We start from the raw sequence: 25,359 nt of genomic DNA, 5'->3' as shown, positions 1-25,359 counted from the left end.
TCGAAAAAATAATTAAAGAAGGGAAGACATACCAAACAGAGAAGGAAATGTGTGAAATAATGAATGAGAGCTTCAAAACGTTATTCACTGCATATGATTTCACAGAACCTAATAGGACATTGGATTGCCAAGGATTACATGAGATTGCAGTGCACAAAGAGGATATTGGAAGATTACTGGATAAGTTGGAAATCAGAAAAGCAATGGGGCCAAATGGTGTATCAGGCTGGGTGTTAAAAGAATGTAAAGAGCAATTACCAGATCCAATTTGTGAAATAATTAAAGGTTCAATAAATGAAGGGAAAGTTCCACTAGAGTGGAAGAGAGCCAACGTAATACCAATATTTAAAGGAGGAAAGGCAACTGAACCACTAAACTACAGACCAGTCTCACTTACAAGTGTCGTAGGGAAGTTATGTGAAATAATTATCAAAGAAAAATGGGTTAAATTTCTAGAAGAGGAACAAGTCATATCGAACAGACAATTTGGGTTCAGTACAGGGCAGTCATGTCTATCAAACTTATCAAGCTTCTACCTCAGAGTTATTGCAGGACTTGAAAACAGAGATGGATGGGTAGACATAGTATACCTGGACATTAAAAAGGCTTTTGATAAAGTCCTGCACATAAGACTTCTTTGGAAACTAGAGTACATACAAGGACTGTGTGGAACCTTGCTCAAATGGACAAGAGATTATTTGAAGGATAGGGAAATGAGAACTGTGATTAGAGATACATACTCATCTTAGGATAAAGTAACTAAAGGAGTGCCACAAGGGTCAGTGTTAGCCCCATTATATTTCAAAAATATGTAAACGACATTCACATTGGAATAAACAGTTACATATATTTATTCGCTGATGATGCAAAGTTGCTAAAAGTTACCAAAACCAGAGAGGACTGTCTGCTGTTGCAGGAAGATTTAAACAAGATCTATGAATGGAGCAAGAAGTGGAAATTGGAGTTTAACACCAAGAAATGCCACATAATGGAACTAGGAAAGAATAAGATAAGACCAGTATGGAACTATTTGATGGAGAGGAGCAAATAATGAAGACTAAAGAGGAAAAAGATCTTGGAGTGATCATACAAGAAAATCTGAGCCCTTATAAGCACATAAGCAAGATATTTGGACTATCATATAAGATGTTGATTAATATAAGAGTGGCATTTCATTACATAGATAAAGATATGATGAAAAAAATCATCACAAGCATGATACGCCCAAGGCTGGAATATGCAGCAGTGGTATGGTCTTCGAGCTCTAAAAAGGATATAAGAAAATTGGAAAGAATACAGAAGATTGCTACAAAGATGGTGCCAGAATTAAAGGAACTCACATATGAAGAACAACTGAAGGAAATGGGACTGCCAAGCTTACAAAATAGAAAAGAACACGGGGACCTAATAAAAATGTATAAGATAGTCAATGATATTGAAAAGATAGACAAAGAAGACCTGGTGCTGTTGACGAAAGAAGATGGAAGGACAAGAGGACATGAAAAGAAGATCAAGATGATGCAGTGTGTGAAGGAAGAACATGCGACTTCCAGACTGGCAGCCATAGAAGTAACACTTTCCTCTACAGACAACAGTTCGCCGATTCGCTCGCCGCTGAGCTCCTCTGTCTGCCTACTGCGCCTTCGACACACACCTCCCTGCTAATTGTCACCGGCTGGAGGGCTGTGGCTCCTGGCTAGCGTAGGTGTGCACCGCACAAGCGAGTGAGCTGCTTGGATCCACTGGATCGTTCCTGGAATTACGGCTGATTACCACTGGCCTGCATCTGCACTCGTATACCGGGTATCTCCCCCTTGGTTAAGATTCCGCCCCTGTGCAGAGACTTTTTTCCCTCTCACTGTATTTCCTTTCGGCCATAGCGTCCCCCGGTGTGGTGAAGGTGAAGGCTTGCCAAGGGGACCCCTCAGAGGGCTGCCTTAAGCGTACCGGAAGCGTCAGCCAAAAACTTGGTCAAGAGAAGGCGCGGGACAAGTTAGCTGCGACAGTTTTTAGCAATTGGGCCAATATATTGTCTTGCATAGGTAGGCTTCTTCTGATATTCTGTATTAGCTGGGTTGTATGTCGGGCTCTGGCCCCCTTATAGGACTTTTCTGTTTTTATTGAATCTACCACATAATACCAATGCCACCATGGCCAGGGTGAGGATCAAGCACCCTGACCCAAACAACAGCGTTAATCTTAAGCTTCTCAGGATCCTGTCTGAACACCTCATCTATGATACAAAAATCATCCCAACGCCTGACTCCTATATAGCACTTACCTGATCGGACGATGAGATAGACAAAATTTTCCAGGCAACATGTTCTGCAGCGCTGAAGGAAGGAAGTTTTGACCCCATTATGCCACCGGAACTGCGGGCGAAAAGAACAATCATCCTCTTCAACGTTGACGACTTCATATTATCACACCCTGAAGCTGAAATAAAAGAAGAAATGTTAAACAACAACTACTGGCTGATTGGCGGCATTGAAAGTGCCTTTAAAATCCTGAAAACCAAAATAATTAAAATATGTTTAAAAGAAACAGCTACGGCAAAAATGGCCACAGATAGAGGAATGCTCGCTTTCCATATGAGCATTCCTTCACACAATATCAGAATAGAAAACTTTATTCCAATCCTCACCTGCATGAGGTGCTACCCTCTCGAGGACCACACCACCAACAACTGCCCTTTCCCAAAGACCACACGGTGTGTTCTCAATGCACCAGCTCAGAACACACCTGGAAAAATTGTGATTCGGATAAAAAGAAATGTTTCAACTACTCTGGAGCGCACAGAACTTTGGCAAGCAAATGTCCGAAAAGAAAAGAAATAAAAGAAAACAAAAGAAAAACACAAGTACTTACAGCCAAGCAACGAAGAATAACCCAAACAACAATACATTAAATATGCCAGCTGACATGTTCAATAAAGACACAGCCTCGACAATACTAACTTGTATAATACACTCTCACATCATCAACATGGCTAACCCGGGCACATACAACACTGAATTAAATAAGGTTTTCAAACTTAACAATATCCCACAAATAATTCTGCCAGACAACCCACCATCAAAAAAATTCTAAGCTTGGCAGCATCATCTCCTACACAAACAATACTTGACCACCCCGAAGGAAATGAATACAATGAAGAGGAAGAAGAGATGGAAGAGATAGATATGGAGGAGGAAAAAGAACAGGAACAAGAAAAGTAGTAAAATTTAGCGGGAAAGGCATAGGGTTGCAAATAATAACAAAAAAGAGCAATGGATGGCCTAAAAGAACACTTTACCATAAACAAATAATAGAGGGTATAGAAGAAGGAAAATACAAATACATATTCACATCAACAGCCTATGAAGAAGAGGAAATATTTGACCAACTAAAGAATAATGATATACAATTAACCCTCGGCTATCACGTCCAATTGGGGCCGAAATAGCCACGCCATAGCCGAAAACGCGATAGCCGAATTGAACAACTAATGGTGAAAATTGTTATTGGTGCCGCAACCACAAATTTTACTCCTAATATCCCTCATTTTTACCTTTTTTTTTAATTACTATATAAGCCATTGGTACCAATTAAAACATGTCAAGGTTATAACATAGAAAAAAAATACATCAGCTCATTGTATTTACTGTACAGAGATTGTTTCATCTTGGCGGGATAGCGGTTTTGGCCAATGAGTGCTCAGATATCCCATGACGTCATGACTGGGCGCGCAATAGCAGGCGTCTGAGGTCGCAATAATGAAATTTTAGCAGCTTTTCATGGGTGCGTGATAGCAATAAAATGCGATAGCTGAAGTCGCGATAGCCAAGGGTTGACTGTAGACTTAAACAAGGAATGGACAATAGAAGATGACACAAGTTTCAGGAAAATACGAAATGGGCTCTACCAAGAAAAAACACCACCAACCAAAGGAAGAAAGCAACATAAAAGGCAGAACTCACTCTAACTAAAATACACAACCTCATTTACTCACTCATCCCCACTCATATAATCACACATCTTAAAACATCAAATATGGACAACACCAACAGCATACTAATACTACAGCACAACGTAAGACACTGGAACACAAACAAACTAACACTGACCAATATATACAAAGAAATAAGCTTTGACGTGATACTAATAAATAGTCATGGTTTGAAAAATCACGAAAGCATAAAAATACAAAACTACAAAACTTACCTTATAAATTCCAGCGGAAAAACAAACGACGGCTCAGCAATTCTAGTAAAGGAACACCTGAAACACAGAGCAAGAGAAAATTACGACACATATAATACTAATCACAATTGAAACTACAACAGGCCCAATAAACATAGCAACCACCTATCTACCTCCAAGACGACCTTTCCTACCTATCACAGATTTTCACAATATAGCATCAGAAACATTTCCAACATATATAATAGAAGATTTAAATGCTCATCACTCAACAATCGATAAGAAAAAAAAGCAACAGTGTCAGCAGATCAATAAAAATGCTCATTGATTTCAATAAACTCACACATTTAGGTCCAGACTTCCCAACATTCTTAACACAAAACGCAACATCATCACCAGACATAATACTTGCCAATAACAAAACATACCATAACATCAACATAACACAAGGACCAACAATGCCATCAGATCATCTACCAATACTAATAAATATCACATCCCACCCCATACGAACACCAACACCACCCACATATATGATAAAAAAAATAATTGGGATGAATTCAAGAATAAAGTAATAAACACAACAGAGGACATTAACACTAACCCATACATGACACAGCACACACTAGACACATCAATAAAACAGTGGCTAGATGGAAGAACAACAGCAATGAAACAAAATATACCATTATCCACACATAAAACACTGGTTAAACCCATTTATAATGAAAAGTCAAGGAATTACAATGGTGGGCAAAACAGTTATTAAATAACAGCCTCAGAAATGGCTGGACCTATACAACATACACCGCTTACAAAACAATCAAACAAAATATAATAAAAGAATGCAAAGAACAAAACAAAATTAACTGGGAAAGCAAAATAAAAACACTAAATAAACTTTATACAGACCCACAAAAATTCTGGCAGAATATAAAAATACTGAAAGGCAACCACATCAATACTAATTCACATCTAATAGTAAACAATAAGAAAATATACAAAGTTGAAGAAAAGAAGTAATATTCAGAGATATCTGGAGCAATGTTTGTAGAATAAGCCCCACAGAAAACCTACAATATGATGCAGATACGGAACTTAGAGTAAATAACTACCTAGAACATAACAAAGTTCAAACACTACCTAATATACAAGGAAACCCAGACAATTTATCCAATGATACTTACTACACAACACCAATCACAACACAAGAAATAAAGAAAACCATAAAACAATTAAAAACAACACACCTGGGGAAACAAAAGTAAATAAAATAATATTACAAAACTTACGAAACTATTCAACATCGCTCTCTCAATGGGATACTTTCCACAACCATTCAAACATGCCAGAATCATACTCATCCCCAAACAGAATAAACCATCAACTGACGCAATTAACTATCACCCAATTTCACTTTTGGAAGTACCAGGAAAAATCTTCGAAAAAATAATTAACAAAAGAACCAGAACATTCCTAGAAGTCAATAAAATCCTACCAGACTCCCAGCATGGTTTCAGATCAGCAAGATCAACTGACACAGCAATAGCAACAACAATAGAAGTAATCTCAAAAGCGGTTTCAGATAATAAACTCTGTTGCATTGCACTTAAGGGACGTATCTAAGGCGTTCGATAAAGTATGGCAAAACTGATTAAAGTTCAAACTAAGTCAATTAAAACTACCCAACATCTTTAACAAAATTCAAATTCTATGCAGCTTTCTAGACAATCGCTCTGCCTCAATATCATTAAAAAACTACACAGGACCACCATTCCAACTGCACAGTGGGGTACCACAAGGCAGCAGCTTCTCACCCACACTCTATACCATCTACACCCACGACATTCCAGCACCACTCACAGAAAGCACAAATATGCAATACACAGACGATATCACACAAATAATCACATACGCAGGCAAATAAAAAAAGATGTTAGCAAAAATAACGGAGAGAAATAAAAAACATAAACAATTACGAGAGAAAATGGAAAATCTAAACAAACACATAAAAATTCACACTACACTCAACCCTCGATTTGCCGGACCTCCATTTGCCGGATTTCGGATTTGCCGGACAAGAGTCTGTGGAAAAAAAAAAAAAAAAAAAAAAAAAAGTCCGGGACAAGTCGATTTCAAACTACCGCGCCAGACAAAGTTCGCAAATCGGGCACTATAGATGGCAGCGCGGGCGGACATACACGTCTAGTACTGGACTGTAAACAAGTCTGCCGCGTCACACGTGTGTCGGCGGCATTGGCATGTGTTACGGCCCCACGTGGTGAGATGATGATGATGATGATGATGATGGTCGTCGGAGGTTTTGCCTTTGCCTCGGCACCTCCTGTTACTTCTATTCTTCCTGATCCTGCCTTTCTTTTATTTTTCTTTCTCTTGTCTTCCACATCTGGTGCAAAGTCTCTTTCTTCTCCCTCAGTTTTGTTTTTCTGAACAAAAAAACGTCTGATTTATTTTCCAACTTCCTGGTACAGCTGGTGCAGGTGCCGAAATGCCGTTAAAGACAACACTATGTTCCCACCGGAAATTTTTGCCGTTAAACACGGGATTCCGGTAAATCGCGTGCCGTTAAAGCGGGGTTCAACCTGTATAGGGTAAAGTCCGGCAAGGGGGTAGACCCCCGGACATTTTCCATTGCCGGACATTTGCCATTCCCGGACAAGCCTTCCCCCCTTTTAGTCCGGCAAATCGAGGGTTGAGTGTACTACCCATAACTTTGAAAAAAACTGAACCAGTAAACATAGATGGGAAACACATACAGTACACAAAGGAAGCAAAAATATTGGGCCTCAAACTGGGAGTAAACGGATAAACAAAACATGTAAAAGATACCACAAGCAAAGCACAAATAGCCTTAAACACTATCAAGAGATTCCAGTTCTTAAACACAAACATAAAATTACATCTTGCTAAAGCCTGTGTACTGCCAATATTAACTTACCCGGCTTACGCTCTGAACGCTCTATCAAACTCAAATACTAAAACTAAAAAGAAAACAAAATGAAGCACTTTGTTTTGCATATAATGAAAAATATCCATACACCAAAAACACAGAAGAACTACATAAACTTGCAAAATTGGATCCAATTAACTAAACAGTAAACACAAAAGGAAATTACATTAAACAAAAAATGATAAACACTCTTAGAGAGACAACTTATTAGATAACAATAAACGAATACATTAAACAAAAAATGATAAACACTCTTAGAGACACAACTTATTAGATAACAATAAACGAACATGAACAAGGACATGAACATAGTTGGTTTAAGAAACCAATTAACAAAATATCAAAGCAAGCAACCACCCAGACCGCTCTACACAGGATAAAACACTATAAATATGTCAAACTACCTCCCAAGCCCACCTGATTACAAATGAATAAATATACAAATAAACAAACAAGCAGGAAAAAAAAAAAAATAAATAAAAAAAAAATAAATAAAAAAAAAAAAAAAAAAAATATATATATATATATATATATATATATATATATATATATATATATATATATATATATATATATACACACAAAAAGAAAATAAAATAAATATTAAATTACTGGAAAAAAAAAAAAAAAAAAATATATATATATATATATATATATATATATATATATATATATATATATATATATATATATATATATACAAAGTAAAATAAATAAATAAAAAATAAATAACAAAAATAAGTGAATGAATAAATGAGAAAAAAAAATTATAAATAATTAAACAATCAAACAAATAAACCACTCTACATGACAGCTATTCCGTCATCTTTCACTCTTCCACTTCCTTCATATTTTCACTCATACTTTATCTTCTACTCTCTATATTCTTCCCTTCTCTTCAGTCTATCCCCACACCACTGCTACTGCCACTGCCAGTGTGTGAAGGATATTGGAAAATACAGTTTTCCACACAGAACAGTGGAAAAATGGAATGCATTGGATAATGGATTTGTTATAGCACATCATGTGCATAACTTTAAAGAAAAACTAGATAAATGGAGATATGGAGACATGACACTATGAATCCCACTCGAACCCTGTACAATACAACTAGGTAAATACACACACACACACACATTTAACAATAGAATATTCATGTTTCACTTTGTAATTTATTTAACATATGTTGAAAGTAAATAGATACAATTATTCACTGTTAGGATGAAACTGCAATGATGAATGTAAAGAATGCATAGCTTTATTCTCCAATTACTTATGCCTTATGTTATCTTACTTTCCCAGGTTGATCGCCATTATGTACCAGGTTTAATGTGCATCCAGCAAATGGAGGGAGATGAAAAAACTTTCAGTAGTCTTGATCTTCCCTTTACCACTACCTCTGCTGCTGGGCATGATGTGCCTCTCTCTCCTCGTCACAACAGAATCACCATAACCAATAGACATGAATATGTCCGTTTGGCTCTTAATTACAGGTAACTGAATTGTCTTTTCTTGTAGTTTTTTATTGATTTAATTGTTCAGTTATTTAATTTTGTAATTCTAATAGCATTTATTTTGCCAATATTTTATTTGTGCAAGGACAACAACATATGTAAGAGATGTATCAGACATCTGCATCTACATCCATGGATTACCCACATTTTTTAAAATTTGTCTCATCTGTAGCAGGAAATGCAATACTGTATCTGCATCTGCATTGATAGTGCAAGCAACATCCACATCTACATCCACTTTTTTTGTTTGAGAAAGAAGATATGAGGATATCACTCAGTATAGCCATAGTGTACAGAATTCCTAAAAAATTTGAACATATAGATTTATTATAGTATAATTATTATAACTATAGACATTGTGTCATGGTATATGTTGACCCACAGGTGTTACATACTCCTTTGAGATTACATATTTCAAATTAGGCACCTCCTTTTAGATAGCTTTAGATTTTAAGCCCTGGTAAAGGGAATGATTGGCAGTAAAATAGAAGAATAAGATTCAAATGACACTAAAATTTATAGAAACAAAATGCATATACAGAATTAAAACAACTAGACTATTTCATAGACTTTTAATACACTCATTTTTCCAGACTTCATGAATTTGATGCCCAAGTGACAGCAGTGAGGTGTGGTATGGCACGCGTAATTCCAGTTCCTCTGTTGTCACTCTTCACACCATATGAGCTGGAGACAATGGTGTGCGGCTCACCCGACATACCTTTAAACCTTTTGAAAAGTGTTGCAACATACAAAGGTGCCATTGAAATGAATAATAAATATTATTACTTGATAAGTTTATGCATTAGGCCTAATGAAAACAGGTTTTCAATAACTTTTATGTTTATTGTTATTCTGTTGTGGCAGACACCACATCATCAGAATTGGTAAACAAACAAGAAAGAAAAATCACAGTGGGAAGGATTAAATGTAGAGAAACTCAAGTGTTTCCTGAGTTTTGGAATGAATTTATATATACTGGATGTGGCTTGATATATGAGATCCAGGTTAAAATGACTTTTTTAGTCTTTAGGAATATGTACATATGTTTGTGTGTACTTTGTTTTGGCATTCTACTTTTGCAGGATTGACAAAGTATACAGATGCATCAATAGTGTTTGAAAGACAGAGAGTGAGAATGAGAAGTTTTATCAACTTTATTTTCTTTGTGGTTATACTTATAACAAACTCCACGATGAGATTTCAGCATTTAAGTACTACTATATTGTTCTTCTTTGCATCTAACTACATTGCAAATAAAGAAAAAAATTCTTAGTAAAACATTACTGCTTAAAATATTGACAGATTGAGTTTACATTCTATCTAATGCATTTCACATGATACCATAGGAGTGGAAGCAACAGCATCTCTAGTTCAGTGGTTCTGGGAAGTGATGGAGGAGTTCAGTACTGCTGAGCGTTCTTTATTCCTGAGGTTTGTGTGGGGTAGAACAAGGCTGCCTCGCACCATTGCTGACTTCCGAGGACGAGACTTTGTATTTCAGGTGAGTCACTGTTAGTTTCTCCTAATGCTGCCTGTCAATAGATATATAAGCAGATGTGAATCAAGCTCACTTGAATGAAAGGTGTGATTTGATAACTGGAATTTCTGGCAGAGTAACTAGGTATTCATATTAGGTAAGTAGGGATGACACACACTAGTGAGTTGAACTTTAAATTAAATCTGTTTGATCTCATCTTGCTCAAAACAGTCTCATCTTTTCTTGTTGACATCATAATTCTTGTTCTTATTAAAACTGAGTGACAATGTGTTCTTTCAGTTATTTCAGTTATGTGCTGATGATAATAGCACCCTTTCATCTTGAGTGTTTACATCAGGTGGCAATGAGGAAGAGAAAGTAGGAGCAACAAATCCACAATATTAAAATTATTCATTCTTGTGAACCTCTATACACCAAAATTTATTAGAGCTTCCATTGCACTACTAAGTACTAACCTTGTGATTCAACTTCTTTGAGTATAAGTAAATACAAAATCATCTTTTTTAATTACCTTTATCAAATCCTGTTTCTTATAATGGGGTATTTGTGAAATCAGAAGCCACCAGATGTCACAGGGAATCTAAAGGACACCCAAGCCAACCAATATATTACTATCATGATTTTTCTGTACTTAACTATGAAGCTATATAGCATTGCATCGTTATGTATAAATTAAGTCATTTAATAGCATCATAGTAATACACTGGAAATTATTTACTGTGACATCTCTCTTGAAACCAGAGTTAGAATGTTTAACATCTGGCAATTATATTCACATTGTTCTTACTATTATAAATAAGATCACCCTTCAGTACCATGATGCATTTTCATATTCATTCTGCTTATTTTTTGGTAGATTAAACGAATACTTACCAAGTGTGATGTTTGATCATAATTTCACGAACATTTAAAACTGCGTCACTGAGGCATTAAATGAGATACCCGCGGCACCAGCTCCGTTTCAGTCTTCAGAGAGTAGATTTGAGGAAGTAGCCAGAACCAGGTTGTCACCGGGCAAAGGAAAAGAATGGCAGGGAAGGGCAGGGAGGGCATTTAAATTGTGCAACCTCTGGCGAAAGGCCTCTGTTAGTGAAAGATTGCCTGACATCATTGCAGTTAATTTCAGTTTGTGTGACTGAGAATGCCTGAGAGTGGGGTCTTGTGGCAGGGTCAGGGCATGGTGAGGTAGGAGGAGCGGAAGCTGAATCAGCAGTCGGAGACCTCGTGGAAACCATGCTTGTGTTGGCCAGAGGGGCAGAATCGCAAGCAACATCGCACCGTCCTCCTGGATCTTTTTCAGTATTCGGGCAATAATACTGAAAGGAGGGAAGGCATATGAGAATTTGTTGGTCCAGTTTAGGGTGAAAGCATTAATACCAGCAGCACCGGGGTCAGGTTTCCAGGACACGTAAGTCTTAACTTGGGCATTGATCCGGGAAGCAAACAGGTCAATATCAGGTGTTCTGAAGCACTGACACAGCCTCTTAAAAATATTAGGTTTTAGTATCCATTCAGTATCAAAATTTTTATTCTGGACTCTCGATCTGCTCTAACATTATGAATGCCTTGGACGTGTTCCGCTGTTAAAGTAATACCACGTGATTCTGCCCAAGAAAAAAATCTCCTCTATTAAGAAATTCAGGTCAAGCTTCGTGCTTCCATGTCTATCTAAACAAGCGACTGTAGTGGTATTGTCAGACCAAATGAGAACATGAGTCTGTTGGAAGTCCTTACACAGAGATTGGAGGCCCATTAAGATGCTTTCAATTCTAAGAAGTTAATGTGATTGAGCTCCTCCTGACCCCAGTGACCGCCTGATGTGGTGTTCCCCAAAGTTGCCCCCTAACCAGTTAGGCAAGCATCAGCATAAAGTTCAACATGTGGATGAGACATGTGCAATGACCTGGACTGACTATCGATATTATGTATCCACCAACTGATTAAGACTTTGGCATGACTTTCCAGAGAAATATTTGCTTGGTAGTTGCCATGGGACCTACGAAGTTCCCTATTCTTCACTATTTCTAAATACTTATACCTGATAGGGGCTGGATCAGAGGCCACAGCTAGTCCAATGAAAGAGGCCAGGTCAGTCAAAGTGACTTCACTCCGTAATAAAGACCGGCCTTGTACCTTAATCTGCTCCTTTCTACGACAGAGCAGAGTAGCAATCATGTCCCTAGAATTCAGAATGACCCCAAGGAACTCTATCTCATGGGAAGGAACTAAACAGGATTTGTCCACATTATTAGTGAGTCCCAAAGAGTCAAAAAATTGCATAGCATACATGACATTGGTAGTTCATTCCTCAACAGAGTTAGCAATAAAAAGGCAGTCATCAATGTAACAAATAACAAGAATACCAAGCTTCCTGAGATGACACAAAGCAGGTTTTAATAATTTTGTAAAAGTACGGGGAGGCAGAATTCAAGCCTTGAGGGAGGCAACTAAACTGAAAGGCCTTGTCCCTCCACAAAAACCTAAGCCATTTTCTTTCATCGGGGTTAACATATACTGAAAAATAGGCATCTTTAAGGTCAGTGGTACAGAAAAAGCTGTTAGGTTGAATCAAAGGGATCACATCATTGAGGGTATCCATTTTGAAGTGTACATGGTAGACGAAGTTGTTAAGTTCTTTAAGATTAAGGATAATCCTAGCTGTGCCGTCCTTCTTCAAAGAAGGGAAAACATTTGAGAAAAAAACCCTGGTCATCAGAAGGGTCACAAGATTCCACTACTTTCTGACTAAGTAAAGTAACCAAAGCACTGTCCATCACAAGACGGTCAGCAGAAGACAAGGTAAGGTGTCTGGGCAATATGGACTGAGAAGGTAAGTCAGTGAGCTCAATAACCCTGCCATGGGTGACATCAAACAACCACGTGTCTTTAGATAAGGTTAACCATTGTTGTTTAACTGAAAAAAAATTTTCGCCCACGAAGTATTAACAAAGGATAAAACAGCTGCACTCACCGATGGCACTGTTACTGCTGGTTCCTTCGCACATTTGCCCCCATCCCCTGGGGGCGTCTCCGGTCTAAAAAAGGCTTGCTGGTCCTGGCTCGTGCTGGTGGTGGATAGGCAGGTCTCCTTGGAAGGAAACTGTTCGGCACCACCTTCCTAAGTCTGCAGCCGCAGTCCGAAAAGGGCGCGAGGTGGGTTGCCCAAGCCATCTTGTCTTGTGAATTTCTTCACAGCACTTGGAGACGTCAAAAGAGAAGAGATCAGATTCCCCAACCTCGCAATCCCACTTGCACAGCTCTGCTAGCGCAGAGTCCCCCACATGGATGCACGCTACTTCCTTCCTCAAGTGGTTGAGGTGTTAACAGCTGAAGTCAACAGGTGAAGAGAGTTGTTCAGCCCATCTAGGTAGCTGCTGACAGGCTTGCCTCTCTTCTCTCCAAAGTCACGGATGCACACTGCAACAGGCACCATAGCCTTGGAGAGTAAGCTGTTGGTGTGTGAAAGCCTAGCGTCAATAAGCTTCCCACCGACACTCAAGGCCTTGGAGATGGCAGGGTTAGTCAAAGGAACCGTGAGGTTATGAACATTACTGGGTAGCTTAATCTTGGAGCAAGTGTTGCGTATCCCTTCAAACGTAGGTCGTCGTCGCAGGCTCACATTGAGGATGGCAGCTAGACGACCATGAAAGTGGTGGGAGAGGTCATCAAGGGCCTTGAGAAAGTCAGAGTCACTGTCCCCAGCTGGGTCGAGGTTGCGCAGGGAAGCAGCGCCGAACGTGTCAAGATCCTCCAAGGGGTCTGGCGGACACTGCGCAAGCACCTCATCTGTCTCCGAAGCAGACAAGTCGTGAAAACCACTAAAGTCAGAGAGCACTCCCTGTAGGACACTTGTGCCAGGGTTCTCAAGTCTGGTGATCAAACCACTGATAACAGCACCGAGGCGATCCAATTGCTTGGTCATGGCTGTTGCACTATTGACATTACTCGGGCCCGCAACTGAAGGCGGTGAAGTGCACCCGCTCATCTGTTGCCCGCCGCCGATAGCCTGCCTGTCCTTCTTGGAACTGGAATCCTCGTCACGGTTGTCGTCCTCATTCCAGGGCCGTTTCTTACTCGAAGAGGAAGAGGACGAGGAGGAAGTACGTCTGGGAGTGCCAAGTGATGAGTCCCGCGCCGACATATTGCGGAGGGGGGGCGGGGCAAACGACTGTCACTGACAGAAGTTACAACAGCAGTCAGCAGTCAACTTCTTGGAGAAGACCGAAAAATCACCAGTCAACTCCTTAGAGAAGACGGTCAGCAGCAGTTAACTCCTTAGAGAAGACATTCATCAGCAGGCAACTCAATGAAGATCAGGAACAAGCAGTAACCAGGAGACAGACAACACATCGTAGGCAGCAGCCAGCTCAAGGCACAAAGTGTAGACACCATCAGTGTAGCAAAGAAGGACGAGAAGCAGACCAGGGGGCAAGGCCACTCGTCGAGACAGGAAGAAGCAGCAGACTGAAGCGGGACTGTGCCGCAGGTATCTCATTAAATGCCGTGGTGACGTCAATTTTAAAGATCGTGAAGTGAAATTGATGATTTTGTACAGGTTCAGAAATTTATATGGGGAGTAAAATAGTGAAGACTCTGGCCATTAATCTTCTGACCTCCATGGACCGATCCTTCCTAATGTCAATAAAATCATCTAATCATACCCAAAATTCAAGTCAGAAATGTGTTTCTGTAATATTTTGTTGTCCACTCATTTAGCATAATCACAGTGCACTATTCAGCTAGAAAAGTACTCGATTAGTGTATTAGTCTTTATTTTGATGAATATCAAAGCAAGGCAAATTTTGCTATTTAAGGTTTAGCAGGTGACCATCCCTAATGGGTAGGGTAAAGATAAAGGGTAAAGGACAGCAAGCATCACACTGGGTGTGTGGAAGCAAGGACACGGAAGCATAAAGTGACCGATGGTATCTGTGAGTGACAGTAGACAGTGACATTGCCAATGTGATGAGGTCCAAACAAACACGAGTCATATCTGATCCCCGATAACAGACAGTCTCTGACCTCAAATATCCGTTGTTGAATTATTTATTATTATTAGCATTAAATTTCTGTCAAAAGACAAGTTGACACTTAAAATATATGTTTATTTTCCATACTCTAATGTGAATCCAATATCTAGAGAGGCCTAACAGTGTTGATCTTGTATTTGTATTGTTTATAAATGCCAAAAAGGGTGAGATGAGAGTGCCAGTTTTGCCTTCATTTCTCAGGGAAATACATTAAGGAGAGAAATGTTTTCTCATATGCTAACCGTAGATAAATCATAGTAAGGATAAAGTCATTTTGGGCTCAGTTGTCCTTTAACTTGTAGAGTTATATCTGGCAAATGAGCTTCACAAATACCCCATTTACAAGCAAATGCAGTGGCAGTGAACTAAGACTAATTTGAAGCAACAAAAATATTTTTGTGGATTCAGTTCTGTTCTTAGTACTGTTAATCATCACTGCCTGACTGGGCAACTTACAATTTAACATCACTTTTTAGCACAAGAAGTGATGCATCAAAACACATATGAAATAGGTTTATAGAAACATAAGAAAACCCAACAATGGAAGTTTGGATTTCTTTTTTTTTTTTTGACTGGATTACATCTATTTCTCTTAATTATTTTTCAATAATGATATTTTCTGGGTCCTTACTGTCCTTGATCCTCAGAAGACTTATGGACCTGATGGATTACATTCTGTTGTTCTCTGTTATTATACTTTCATGCTCACCTCTTACCTGGTCAAATTCTCTAACTTTCATATGGCTGCTAACATCCACTTTAACTTATGCTGGAAGTCAGCCTACATCCTACTAGTTATTGAGAAGGATGATTGCCTTGGTTCCTCAAACTTTCATTCTATTGGTTTGATTTCCTGTCTTCATAAAGTTTGTATTATAAGTATATCTTCTAAAGGAAGATTCTAAGTATCTATCTATTCACATTCGTCTTTCTGATTACCATTATAGAATTTCTAAACATTATTCTACTGGTGATCTCGACTTTCCTTATTGAATTTTTATCATCTAAGGATTTGGTGAAACATTTTGCTGTTGCCTTAGGGAGCATGTAGAGAGAAAGCAACTTTGCCTGTGCAGGCAACCACCTCCTACCAACCTTCCTATTTGCTGGGACCATTCTTGCCAGCTCAATCTTTGAATATTTAACTTCCAGAGAGGAGCACATATTTAAGAAATAATCTTCAACTTTGCTATTTTCCATGATCTGAAGCAATTAGTGAATCAGCCTACTCAAATTTCTAACTTATTTGGAGATACTTCCAACATTCTTGACGTTTTCCTAAACTCTAATCTTCCTTGTGTTGTCACTATATTCTGCATTGTGCTCTTTTACTCACAATCTCATATCAATAACTTTTCCTATCACTCCAAATTTTAAGAATACTCCAACATGTAGGTGCCTCTCACATTTTGCTTCTGCTAACTGGCAGGAACCTAAAGAAGTTGTATTCCAATTTCCTCTGAATGACTACTGCTTCCATGTCAAAGACCCATCCCTTTGTGCTGAGGGCATAACAAAGATGGTAGTGTCTGGCATGGAAGAGTACATTCGTCACTCTTTCTCTCCTCCCTAATCTTCTAAACCTTGGTTTAACTAAGTCTGCTCTTGTACTATACATGATAAAGAGATGGCCCACAAATAGTACTTGAGTTTCCCATCTATCAACATATACCTCTCCTTCTTGTAGGGAGTTTGCCTACTCTCAACTGTTCCTAAAGATGGCCACAGTTGTAATTCCCAAATTTGTTGAACTTTTGCTATAGTTTCCAGCCTCTGAAGTTTTAAACCTATCCCAAACAGTAAGGCTATTGAACATCTATCACTTCTCAACATTATATGTGATCATCAATATTGGTTCCATTGTGACCACTCTGCTGGTGATCTATTGGTGAACAGTGTTGGCTCATGTATAGGCACTGTGGAACTGCAGCACCCCCTATTTCCACTTGATATTATTGGTTACATTCAGTGTAATGATTTTTCTTTAATTCTTTCTTTGTACTTGTACAATATGTAGTCCTGAAGCTTTATGTCAGTAGCCATCCCTCACTTTATGAAGAAATTTAAAAAATCTTTGTTTGGAACTGCACAGTTCCAGCAGCACATGATGTTTGGTTATTTTGCACATGTGCACATAAGATGGGTAGAAGACCAATGAAAGTGTGAATGAGATCCCAAGTGGCAGTGGAGGAAATTATAACAAGCTGGCCGATGATACTGAACATAAATATATATTTATTAAAAGAGATATGAACCTGGAGGAGAGGGAAAAAGAGAAAGTGCTAAGAAATGAAGCTAAGGAAAAAAAATGAGAAAAGGACAAAGATCAAGAAAAAGATTTTCTACTGGAGGGTTCTGGATATGAGACTAAAAAAGTAGTTTGTACAAAAGAAGGAAGAGGTCATGGAGGAGGCAAGAAATCAAGAGTAACTTATACTAATATAGATGGATTGTTATCCAGTGTGCTGGAGGTTAAGGATTATTTGAAAGAGAAAAACCCAGATGTAATGTGCATTGTTGAAACAAAATAAGAGCAGAGATCCATGTCAATTTCAAAGAGGAGGGATATAATAGCTAGAGAAGAGACAGGAAAGGTAAAGGGGGAGGAGGACTGCTGATAATGGTTCGTGATGATATATGTGTGGAGGATGTGCAATATGGTGAGGGCAAGGTGGAAGTAATGGGAGTAACAATTAAAACAAAGGAATTGGGAAAAAAGAAAATCACAGTTACGTATGTGCCACCTAAGACAAATACATAGGAAACTGAGGAACATAAAGATATGCAAAGAGAAGTGATTAAGTGCTTAGATAATATGTTGAGAAGAGATGGAAGAATACTTTTAGTTGAAGACTATAACTGTAAAAAAGAATAACTGCAGAGAGATGGAGGTAATGGATAATGCTGGACAGTGGAACAAAGAAGTATTACATTTGACCATGGTAAATACAATGGACCAGTGGGTGGAGGAGTTAACAAGGTACAGGGGGAAGAAGAACCATCAATACTTGACATAGTACTCACAAAGAAACCAGAGCCCCCTCCCAGCATACAGTACCTCAGTCCATAGGGAAGAAGGGATCATGTGACATTATAGCTGGAAATACAGGAGGAGGATGGGATAAGTTACAGAGATGACTACAAAAAGAGAGATTAAATTATGCAAGAGCAGATTTTGAAAAATTGAGGAACTTTTTTGCTGACATTGAATGGAGAAACATTATGTATGAAAGGACAATACAAGGAAAATATGAAATATTCTTACATAAATATAATGAAGGAGTAAAGAAATATGTACCTTACAAAGATATAAGGCAGAGAAACAGGAAGCCATTATGGTGGACTCACGAGATAGGTAGACAGATCAGAGAGAAGAAGAGGGCATATAGAGAGTTGCAGAAAAGTGGGGAAGATGTAGATTTGATTAGGTACAGACAGGTCAGGAATGATTTGAGTAAGGTTATAAAAAAAGTAAAAGGCAGGCAGAGATAAAACTAGCTAGAGCTGGGAGTAAAGATCCCAAAAAATTATATAGTTATTACAAGGTCAGTGATAAAAGAAATAAGGATAGGATTGGACCACTCAGAAAAGATGGTGTAGTAGTGGATCAAAATGAAGACATAGTAGAATTATTGAATGAACAATTTTCTTCAGTATTTACTAGGAAAGAATAGGAAATCCTGTTACAAACAGTGCAACGAGTAGTTTAAGAGCTTTAGAAAATATTGATATAAAACCGGGAATTATTAGGAAATTTATTCTTGAACTAGACGATAGGAAAGCTAGTGGTCCTGATGAGCTACATGCCAGAGTACTTAGGGAGGTGTAGACAGTATTTCTGAAGCACTTAAGTTAATCTTTGAAAGATCACTTAGGTTTGCTGAGATACCTCAGGACTGGAAGTTAGCTAATGTTACTCCAATATTTAAAAAGGTAGGAAGGATGATGCGAATAATTATAGACCGATCAGTTTAACTAGTATAGTATGTAAGATACTAGAGAAAATCATTAAGGGTAGTATTTGGGAGCATTTAAATGAGAATAGATTAATTAGAGATACCCAACATGGCTTTAGATCAGGGAGGTCCTGTCTTACAAATTTGCTCGATATCTTAGAATATATTACCAAGGAGTTAGATGATGGAAATAGCATAGATGTTATATATCTAGATTTTAGCAAGGCGTTTGATAAGGTACCGCATAGGAGGCTAGTGTACAAATTGAGACTACATGGGATAGGGGGTAGGTTAGTTGATTGGATTAGTGAATGGCTTTCTGATAGGAAACAGAGAGTAGTATTAAATGGGGCAATGTCTGAGTGGAAGGAAGTGGTTAGTGGGTACCCCAAGGATCAGTGCTAGGACCTCTTCTTTTCTTGGTGTACATTAACGATTTAGATATAGGAATTAGTAGCAAAGTATCAAAGTTTGCAGATGATACTAAGATAGCATGTGCAGTACAGGGTGAAAAGGACAATTACAGAATACAACGAGACCTGGACAGGCTGATAGCATGGGCAGACAGGTGGCAGATGGAGTTTAATTCTAAAAGTGTCAGGTTATGCATTTAGGTAAAGACAACACAAACTTTAGCTATGAGATGGAGGGATGTTGGCTAGAGGCAGTAGAGGAAGGAAAGGATTTAGGAGTAGTGATAGACAGGACTATGAAATTTTCAAAGCAATGTTTAGAAGCAAGAAATAGGGCAAATAGGATCCTGGGTTTTATAAATAGAAATGTTAGTTATAAAAGTAAGGAAGTGGTGCGTAGCTTATATAATTCCTATGTTAGGCCCCATTTAGAGTATTGCATACAGGCCTGGTCACCCCATTATAGGCAGGATATCAACATGTTAGAAGCAGTTCAGAGAAGAGCAACTAGGATGATACCAGCATTAAAGTGCCTGGAGTATAGAGATAGATTAAAGGAATTAAACATGTTTTCATTTGAGAGGAGATGTATAAGAGGGATATGATAGAGTTATTTAAAATGTTCTCAGATACAAACTACATAGATGTGAGATCTTTCTTTACCTTAGAGGAGGGAAATAGGACTATAAATCATGGCAGGAAGATTAGAAAGCAAGGCTGCAGGTTAGATATAAGAAAATATTTCTTTAGTCATAGGGTGGTAGACTTCTGGAATGCATTGCCAGAGAGGGTTGTAAATAGCACTAGTTTGACAATGTTTAAAAACAGACTAGATAAGCACTTAAATTTATTAGATTTATAATTATGTATAGCACTGTATGATAGTTTTTATAAGAAATTTACTATAGTTAAACAAGACATGATCCCCATGTATGGGGATCACAGATTGTAGAGGATTTTGTTGCAGGACTTAGCCCTGTTAATGGGCCAAATATTTAGAATTGGTATATAATGTATTGTGTACTTGTAAGTGTATCTTTAAGTACTGATGACGAGGTCGCTGTGCGACTGATACAGGATAACCTAGATGGGCCCTGGTGGCCCTTTGTTATCCTATTATTTATGTTATGTTATGTTATGTTATAGTGTTAAGAAAAAATTCACACTTGGTACAATGCTAGATGCACAGAAGCGAAAAAAAAAAAAAGGTAATGCTTGGAAGAAACTCATAAAGCAGAGAACAGACAGCAGTATAATGATAAGAGAAATTAATATATTAGAGTACAGAGAGAGAAAGAAAGAAACTTTGAGAAAGATGTGGTTAGTAAAAGAAAAGATGAACCCAAGCTTTTCTACAAATTAATAAATGGCAAATTGAAGAACAAGGAAACAATAGAAAAAATAATTAAAGGAGGGAAGACATACCAAACAGAGAAGGAAATGTGTGAAATAATGAATGAGAGCTTCAGAATGGTGTTCACTGTAGAAGATCTTATGGAACCAAAAAGGACATTGCATTGCCAAGGATTACAGGAAATACCAGTGCACAAAGAAAATATTAGAAAATTATTGGATAATTTGGATGTCAGAAAAGCAATGGGGCTAGATGGTGTTTCAGGCTGGGTGCTAAAAGAATGTAAAGAGCAACTACTGGATCCAATTTGGGATATAATTACAAATTCACTAAATGAAGGGAAAGTTCCACTAAAATGAAAAAGAGCCAATGTAATACCGATATTTAAAGGGGGAAAGGCAACTGAGCCATTGAATTACACACCAGTGTCACTTACAAGCATTATGGGAAAGTTGTGTGAAATAATTATCAAAGAAAAATAGGTTAAACATCTGGAAGAACAAGAAGTCATAACAACCAGACAATTTGTATTCAGGACAGAATGTTCATGTGTGTCAAATTTATTAAGCTTCTACTTGAGAGTAATAGGACTGGATGACAGAAATGCATGGGTGGACACAGTATACCTGGACATACAAAAGGCTTTTGATAAAGTCCTTCATGGAAGACTACTTTGAAAACTAGAGAACATAGGAGGTTTTTTTTATTTTTATTTTTTTTTTTATTTATTTATTTATTATTTTTTTTTTTTTTACCATGAGGGCTTTTCACGGAAATTTATGAGCTAAAGGGGATACTTTTTGGGGTACCTCCTATCTCAAAAGCCCACCCACTAGGAAACCGTTGCCCCAAGTGAGGAAGCCCAACCTACACTCAGACTGTGGACAGGATTCAAACCCATATAAATAACATTTACAATGGGATAAAGTTATATTAATATATTTGCTGATAATGCAAAGTTACTAAGAGTTATCAAAACCCAAGAGGACTGTTTGTTGTTACAGGAAGATACAAACAAGATCTATGAGTGGAGTAAGAAGTGGAAATTCGAGTTCAGTGCCAAGAAATGTCACGTAATGGAGCTAGGAAAGAGCGAAAGAAGACTGGTATGGGACTATTTGATGGGAGAGGAACAAATAATGAAGACTAAAGAGAATAAGATCTGGGAGTGATTATACTGGAAAATCTGAATCCTGAAAAACATATAAGCAAGATGTTTGGTATATCATATAAAATGTTGACTAATATAAGAGTGGCATTTCAATTCATGGCTAAAGATATGATGAAAAAATCATCATAAGCATGATACGTCCAAAGCTAAAATATACAGCTGTGTTGTGGTCTCTGAGCTCCATAAAAGATATAAGAAGATTGAACAGATACAGAAGATTGCTTCAAAGATGGTGCGGAACTAAAAGACTTAATTAACATATGAAGAGTGGCTGAAGGAAATGGGACTACCAGCCTTACAAGATAGAAGAGAATGAAGAGATCTAATAACAATATATAAGATAGTCAATGGCAATGAAAAGATAGACAAGGAAGACCTAGTGCTGTTGACAGAAGAAGATGGAAGGACAAGAGGTAATGTAAAGAAAATCAGGATGAGGCAGTGTGTGAAGGATGTTGGAAAATACAGCTCTCCACACAGAATGGTGGAGAAATGGAATGCATCGAATAATGAAGTTGTTACAGCACATAATGTGCATAACTTAGGAAAAATTGGAGATATGGAGACGGGACACTATGAGCCCCACTCGAACCCTGTACAATACTACTAAGTAAATACACGGGGCTGTGAGGGCAAGGGAGCACTGTCATTCCTGCAGTGGCGACCTTAGCATGCTGGTGGAAGATAGTATTTATTTTTTGACTCTGAGTGTTTTGTATTAAAAAACGTTTACCAAGGAGAAAATTATTGATCTTTTCTCACAAATTAAAACAAGAATAATGGATTTAATTTTTAAATGAATGGATTAAGATTGAATTGTGACTGTTGAGATTATAGTAATTTTAAAAAATTTTGATTTTTTGTTCTTTTAGGATACTATCAAGTTTCCTTTTACAAAATATTAAAAGGGGCTAGAAATTTTTTGGAGCAGAGCCCCCACTAATTTTAGCTACGAGCCATCACTGCTGGTGAAGAATACTTATATTCATCCTGTTAACCCATATTGGAAGGTGACTTTTTGGGAGGTTCATTCTAAAGATCTTCCTGCACTACAACAGGTTAGGGCTACCCAACTAAGCTTCCACAAATATAAGAACTCAACCATATAAGCCTCCAAAAGAAACAAAAGAAATTAATCAGATTTGAGTACCAGCAGATTTTGTAGCCCAGATTTGTTGATGTTAATCATGATTTCCCAGATATGTAAGATTTTTTTGTTAATTCTTATATCTGCTAAGCAAAACCTCTTTCCCTTTCAGGTGTTGGACAAATATACACCTCCAGACCATTTTCTACCAGAATCATACACATGTTTCTTCTTGCTCAAGATGCCACGGTATTCATGCAAGGTTAGTTACATGAAGGAGGCTGCTGTGAATCTTCTGAAATCAGTGATTTACAGATCCCCCTACTTTAGAGAAATATCTTGATGATTTCAAGATCTTTTATTCAAGTTTGTTTCTTCTGCATATAATAATCATACAATATTCAAGTAAGTTTCAGTATTCATCCAACAAAAATAAAAAATAAAAAAAAATCTCTGGATGTGTAAACACTAATATTCACACTTTGAGAACTCAGTGATATCTGTTTATTTTACTTTCAAAATAATAGTAGGTTCAGCTTTTCATGGAATTTAGACTAAATCTTAAAATTTTCTTATCACTGTATTTCATAATTATAGGTTACGTAATTCAAGAATTATGACACTGAAAAGAAATACCCATTTATAATCAAAACTTTCATGGTTCTTGTCAGTACTGTCAACATTTCTTGATTAAATGTTGTAAGGTTTTTTTTAAATAGATCTTGCAGGCTGTATGTTTGAACTATAATAGTCATATGGGTAATTTTTAAATTATTTTTAAAGACTTTACTCTTAAGATCTTGGCATTTGATTATTTAGTGATATTTTTCCTTTTATTATTATTCCACTTTATCATTTTTTTAGTTTTCTTACAAGTGTTTTTCTTTACAGGCTGTGCTTCGAGAAAAGCTGAAATATGCAATACACTTTTGCAAGAGCATTGACACAGATGATTATGCCAGAGTAGCCATGACGGGAGCTGGAGTAGAAGATAATGTATCCTCAGAGTCTGATACAGATGACTGGGACTCCATTGGTAGTGATGAGCCCATGGCTGACTGTGTCTCTCTCTACTCTACATGATTTATGTAAACAAGTCCTGCTCCATCTTACACCTGGACAGGGCATCACTGCTTTTTCTTGTATTTACATACATTGAATTAATTGTATGTACGTATAAAGATCCTCTTATAATCTATATACTAAAATTTGTTGAAGGATAGACAGAGAATATATATATATATATATATATATATATATATATATATATATATATATATATATATATATATATATATATATATATATATTATAAATGTGCTATCAGTTTATCTGTGTTAGTGACATGCCATTTCCATTATATATACATTGTCATCACATAATTCCAGTAATAGTAAAAAGTTAATCACATTTCCATCTTGCATAACCTAGACATTTTTCAAGTACAAGAGATGACCACATAAGAAAAATTGATGCAGAAGTACTGAAAGGAGAAGAGAATGTATTAGGATAACGTAAAACATGTGTTTGGCTGAGGAATGGCTGATGGCGGAAGTGTTTCTAAATGTAGTGTAGAAGAAGGCTTGCAAGATGCAGTGATTGTCTAGTAGAAGACTATATGATTACAGTAAATCTAAATGTCTTGTTTCCTCTTTTTCCTGTATACTTACATTTTAAATGCCACCTAAGGTGTCTGAAAAGGATACTAATGGATACATGTTGAGTAATTAAAACTAATTAGAAGAAACATGTCATACATTTTACTAAGTGTCAGTGCTGTAACTGAGAGGGATTGAGCAGGAGGTCAGCCCTGGGCTGCACTTTTGGTTCATTGTATAACTGAAATAAATGTAATTGACATAATTCAGTCTCTCACTTTTGTCAGTTTTATATTATTAAGCCAGTGCATGCTATTGAGAATTAGACCTAATCCCAGATTGATAAACCCAGGCTTAGATGTGTACAGACACCTCTCAGTGCATTATGAATTATTTTATGCACATCTTACAAGGGAGAGATAATTCCTCAACAATTTTTCTCACAATTGCTATCAATGTTGCTGTGTGAGAGAGGAGTTTTTTCTAAACTAAAACTAATAAGAATTATAGTCCGTTCATCCAAAGAATCCAGGCCGAAACTGCTAGTTCGGTTGGCAGCCCTGCCGACCCCCGCCGCCACTA

At 37.4% G+C, this 25,359-nt stretch overlaps 1 protein-coding gene across 4 annotated transcripts in view; it reads left to right on the top strand.

Annotated features, from left to right (window-relative positions):
- LOC123516504 (E3 ubiquitin-protein ligase HERC2-like) overlaps positions 1–25,042 on the top strand; it is a 456,561-nt gene extending 431,519 nt beyond the window's left edge. For all 4 annotated transcript variants that reach the window (XM_045275907.1, XM_045275905.1, XM_045275904.1 and 1 more), the window contains 5 exons: positions 8,456–8,646; positions 9,261–9,424; positions 10,017–10,171; positions 23,352–23,441; positions 24,071–25,042. In XM_045275907.1, the coding sequence (XP_045131842.1) occupies positions 8,456–8,646; positions 9,261–9,424; positions 10,017–10,171; positions 23,352–23,441; positions 24,071–24,262 (792 nt within the window). In that variant the 3' untranslated portion in view covers positions 24,263–25,042. The remainder of the gene's footprint in view (positions 1–8,455; positions 8,647–9,260; positions 9,425–10,016; positions 10,172–23,351; positions 23,442–24,070) is intronic.
- Positions 25,043–25,359: the final 317 nt, after the last annotated feature.

The sequence above is a fragment of the Portunus trituberculatus genome, chromosome 41 (assembly GCF_017591435.1).
Source record: "Portunus trituberculatus isolate SZX2019 chromosome 41, ASM1759143v1, whole genome shotgun sequence".
Classification (NCBI taxonomy): domain Eukaryota; kingdom Metazoa; phylum Arthropoda; class Malacostraca; order Decapoda; family Portunidae; genus Portunus; species Portunus trituberculatus.
This window is presented reverse-complemented; position numbering and strand designations above follow the sequence as displayed.